General features: G+C 44.7%; 1 protein-coding gene across 4 annotated transcripts in view; it reads left to right on the plus strand.

Annotated features, from left to right (window-relative positions):
* The window catches only part of tsc1b (TSC complex subunit 1b), a 32545-nt gene that overhangs the window by 12688 nt on the left and 14805 nt on the right, over positions 1-5052 (plus strand). For all 4 annotated transcript variants that reach the window (XM_032539665.1, XM_032539667.1, XM_032539666.1 and 1 more), the window contains exons 10-14: positions 1668-1833; positions 1955-2076; positions 2637-2730; positions 3265-3372; positions 4089-4728. In XM_032539665.1, the coding sequence (XP_032395556.1) occupies positions 1668-1833; positions 1955-2076; positions 2637-2730; positions 3265-3372; positions 4089-4728 (1130 nt within the window). The remainder of the gene's footprint in view (positions 1-1667; positions 1834-1954; positions 2077-2636; positions 2731-3264; positions 3373-4088; positions 4729-5052) is intronic.

Here is a 5052-nt window from a genome sequence, read left to right on the forward strand (position 1 = left end):
GAGCCGAGCCGAGCTGTTACCAGCAGTGGAAAAACGCCATAAGCTTGTGTTTGCTGTTAGCTCTTGTACACGCGGCCATGTTTACACTCCATATATCACCTGTCAAAGGTAGTGAGCTCAGTACTTTCCTCCAAAAACCACACAACGCCCTCAATCAGAGCAACGGCTCCGTGGTATTTAAAGCCGCTAACAGGAAGCAAGTGTACAGACAGATTTGAGTCATCAAAGTCAGCAGGCTGGCGGGTCAAGCTTCAGGAATCACAACACATGCCCCCTGTTTTTATCCTGCCACCTCTCTGTAGACACTCCTGAGGGCTGGTTGCCATGGAGATGCTGTCTCTCCCTTTCTATTATTGGCCATAAGAGGGAGGGGGGGTCTGGGTGTTTTTCTGTCCCTGGGTCTGTCTGAGGATTTGTCTCTGTGTTTCACTCCATCCGACCCAGACAGATAGAACATTTGGAAAACATGGGAGACTTGCCATTTTGGGAAAACATCATAATGTATACTTTACTTTATAATGTATACTTTATTAATCCTTCCTATATTAAAATAAATTACAGCAGTAACAACTTTGCTGGGGTTGCCTTGGTTAGTAGATGGCTCACCATCCACGCTCATTATAAGTAAATGGCATTCAGTGTGTGAAATAGTGTCTGTTTTCTTTCCTTTGAGATACATGTTTCATATACACGTGCATAAATGGTTATTATGTTAGCAGAGGGTTTGTTTTGTCTTCAATTATGAAACAGCATGGAAAACCCTGTTAACTACAAGCCAATTCTGCCCCTCAGTCTACAACGTGGATTTATTTTAGTGGAATTTAAGATGTTAATACCATAAAGACATTCACCTTGATATTGTTTATTTCTCAGTAACAGTCCACCACAACTACGGCTTCCGTCCAGCATACTCTAGATACTTTACAAACTTATCTGTCAAATGTGTTAAAGTTTGAGTAGCAACGCCTCTGCTGTGAGTGAGGTGTTTTCTGGGTCACTATAGCAATCAGGGAATGTGACTTGAAATCGCAAGAATCCTTTCTTAAAGGGGTTAGTTTGCCAAAATGTGTCTGTGGAATGAGTAGTAGTAGTAGTAGTCGTCGTAGTCGTCGTCGTCGTCGTCGTCGTCGTCGTCGTCGTCGTCGTCGTCGTCGTCGTTGTTAATCCATGTATTGGAGTAAAAGGTTCAGAGGCAATCCAAGCAGATCTATTTGCATGACCAGACACTACAACAAAGGATGAAATAATGTGCTTTTAGTTATTTGGGAGAATTGACTAAGATATGTTTCACAAGTTGAGAATCACATGAGCATAGCAAGGTATTAGAGACACATTTTAGGAAATGTGTCCTTTCAATATAAAATTACAGCAAGCAGCTGGTTATCTTATCTTAGCATAAAGATGGAAATAGCCAGCCTAACTTATTAATATCTCATTCTGTTAATCCGTGTTTAATCCAAAGTGTAAAAACAACAGGCTGTGGTTTCACAGTGGAATTAGTGGGCTTTAGAAGTCCTGGTAGGCCGATTTCATCATTCAGACAATAGTCTAACTCCCTGAAAGAAAAAGAGGGTATTTCCCAATGGCTTGTATCTATGTCCTGATGTTGTGCTCTGTCAGAGCTGTAATCTGTAGTCATTTTTGCTGTTTGGTCTCTTTCTTTGCAGAACTCCAACTGTGAACTCAACTCTTCCTGTGGGGGGAAGGACTCTCTGTGGAGCCCCTCCTCGTTGTGTGGCATGGCCACGCCCCCTTCCTCCAGGGGCATGTCGCCCAACTTGGAGCTCTCCCACAGTGCCTCACACCTTTCCAGCCGCTTCCACTGCACATCAGGTCAACCCTAACACCATCACAATAGATTTGAACTCGGCTGCTCGGTAGTGCGTTTTGATGTTTGAACTGACGCTCTGGAATGTTCTTTTCTGCTGACTGCTGATTGTTTTGACCCGAGCAGGAGGAAAAGGAACGCCTGCCTCCAGCACTCCAGCCACTTCTTCCCCACCTCCCACCCTGTCAGATGATTTCCCCATAATCTCCTTACCAGCCAACACAGTCCAGTCCAGTCCACCAAGAAAGGTATGCTCTCAGCCTTCCATTTTAGAACAATCCCCAAACAAACTTCTTCACTTCTTTTCTTTTAAAATAACAGAATTGCAAAAGGCCAACGCGTGGATTGTAATTATCACCAGTATGCTGTTTTTCTGAATTTCGAATAGCTTAATTGTTCAGGATCATGTTCTTCCTATGTTGCTTAATTAGGAACATCCAAGCGAATATGCCAGCCAATTCAAATGATCCAAACTTGTATCAGCGTGAAAATTCACTTCCTTGACAGCAGGAGGCAGATTGATTTATCAAACGCGCCTAACGTCTGTGATTTTTTTTACTCAGGAGTGAAGCAACAGGGGGAACAAAAATCATCATGTTGTTAGTTCTCAGCAGGAGTCTGATTTGTTTGGATTTTTGTCTCATAAACGTTCTTTATTCTGGTGTATAAATGTAGTGTCTGCATGTCTTTAATCCCACATTATAACATAGAGAAAATGTTCACAGAAAGAGCTGGAGCAAACCGTGGATTTTGTTTTTCAAATTTAATTCAGTATTCAATAGAACTTTAAACTGTGTAACCTTTCCAGGACCGTCGACCAGGGGAAAGCAGTAAGCCTGCGCTGGTGAGACAGGAACCAGTAAAAGATACAGAGAAGTGTGCAGAAGCAGCCACAAACAGAGGTTAGTCATGACGAGTCTCATCACTGTGATATGTTATCATTATCATCATCATTTCAAAGTAATGGTTTTTACAGGTCCTCCATTTTCAATAAAATCCAAAATGAAATCGTGGAAAAAGATGGTTCAGTTTCAATCTGGAAGGCAGGGTCTGAGGATAATAGACCCGAGCCAAAAAATATGGTTAAATCTGAATAGACCCTAATAGAAAGAGAAAATCATGAGCCACCAATTACTCCATTTTACAGCTCACACTCACTGTCTGCCTCAAAAACGTTGAACATCTTGGCAGATAGACATGGGACCTGCTGTCATACAACAGGGTCCTACCTGGACTCAATTAGACTGAATGTAATTTGTCTGAGCACTGTTTGGGATGCCACATGAGTCATTTGGATCATTAGTCTTGAGAGGTGCAAAATTCTAACCGACTTTCCCAAACATAACCCTATCCGAGGCTTTTTTGCCGTGTTGATGTTTTGGCTTTTTAAAGACGTTGTTTTTCTGACGCCAATACGTGACAAACTTCCTCATCAGATGCTGGAGCTGGCGAGAACGTCTCAATGACTTTGACGGAGCTGTCGGTCTTCATGAAGAAACAGGAGCTGGAGCTTCAGCTGAGAACAGAGAAAGAGAGAGAAGAGGGTGGGTATCGACTCGGTATAGATCAAAGAACCAGATTCGGTCGGTGTGTGACTCAGCATGGAAAACGCATGTCACATAAATCACAACACATTAATATCAAATGAGAAAGAAAAGAAAATGAAAGACAAAGGGATAAAATGTATCTTTCTAATGTGTACAAATTCATTTTTTAGCAGACTCCATACCACTCAAATATTTACTCTTGGGACCCATTTAATGGAGACCATACATTTCTGAGTCAGTCAGTGCAATATTTTGTTTTGACTGAACCCAAAAGATTTTAATTGGATCACATCTTTAAATATGTGAATTCTTTATCCTGTTTAGCTGAATGAACCTGAGCTCATGCACTTTGACTAAATATCCAGGATGCTATCGCATCCCTGTTTTTATCCCTGTGTGTTCAGCAAGCTCTGCACAGTTATTGGTTCAAATCTTACTTGAGCCACTTGTACTAAAAATAAATGTGCAGTACTGTGTGAACCACTTTGAATACAAGCGTCTGCCAAATGGCACAAGCTCTGCCGCCAAAGCGAACTGCTCAGACTTAAACATTCCAGCTCCCTTTGGGGGGAAAACAGAAAACCCTGGAACTTTTTATTCCTGTGTGGGATAGCAGGTCCTCGACACAAATGTTTAGCACAGGCATTGATATTCAGAACATACATTCAGGTTAAAATCTGCCACAATTGTCCAATTTGTTGTTTCTGCTGCAGCCGCCATCACAGAGGAGCTGCTGAAGATCACTGAGGAGCAGCTGGAGCTGTCGGGTCTGAGGGGCTTTGACTCGCCTTTCTACCACACCACTGAGACTCTGACTGGCTGTCAGGCACAAGACAAGACCCTCTCCAACACCCAGTCCGGAGGCCGCGTCAGGGACCCCCACCACACTGTATCAACGCCGGACAAAGGGGAGACAACTGTGAGTACGAGTAGTGTTGGGAGTGACCGAGGAGGAGCAGGAGACAGCCGGAGCTCTGCCCACGGACTGGAGCAGTCCTGGTCCTTCCAGTCGGGCTTCACCCCCATCGATCACCACCTGCACCGGAGCCCCTCCGCCCCTGACGACGAGGTGACCAAGTTTGGGATGTTCTCTCCGAGCCCGTGCAGCAAGACCCCGGCCCCGGTGCCCTACGAGTCGTTTTTCGACCTGGCTCTGCCCAGGGCGGCCTCGCTCTTTGTGGGCCAAAAGACGTCGGAGGCGGTGCACAAGGCGACGATGGAGAGGCTGCTGCAGCAGCAAGAGGAGGGGGTGGAGGACGGGGAGGAGGACGGCGTAGTGTCTGCTTCACCACTGGAGGTGCTGGATCGCCTTGTTCAGCAGGGGAGCGACACCCACGATAAAGTTCTTAAGAGGTAAGGGGCTAGCTTCAAATCAGCAGTTGGATTTTTACTCAAGGATGTTCTGGCTTTTATTTTTTTGTTATTGTTATTAGCTACTAACCATTTTAGGTTTCCACTGTTTTGGCTTTTTCAGCCCTCCTGGGGGAGGGGGGAAGATAAGGTGGAGGTCGGGGTGTGGCCTTGACCAACTGCCACTTTGCTCGTTTAAAACCCATGATGTCGCTCATGGGTGGGCCAAATTCTCTGGGTGGGCAAAACAGAGAAAGGGGAAGTAATCTTGCCGCTTATGACCTCATAAGTGTCAAGATTCCAGATTGGCCCATCTGAGCTTTCATT

This window comes from Etheostoma spectabile, chromosome 16, assembly GCF_008692095.1.
Source record: "Etheostoma spectabile isolate EspeVRDwgs_2016 chromosome 16, UIUC_Espe_1.0, whole genome shotgun sequence".
NCBI lineage: Eukaryota > Metazoa > Chordata > Actinopteri > Perciformes > Percidae > Etheostoma > Etheostoma spectabile.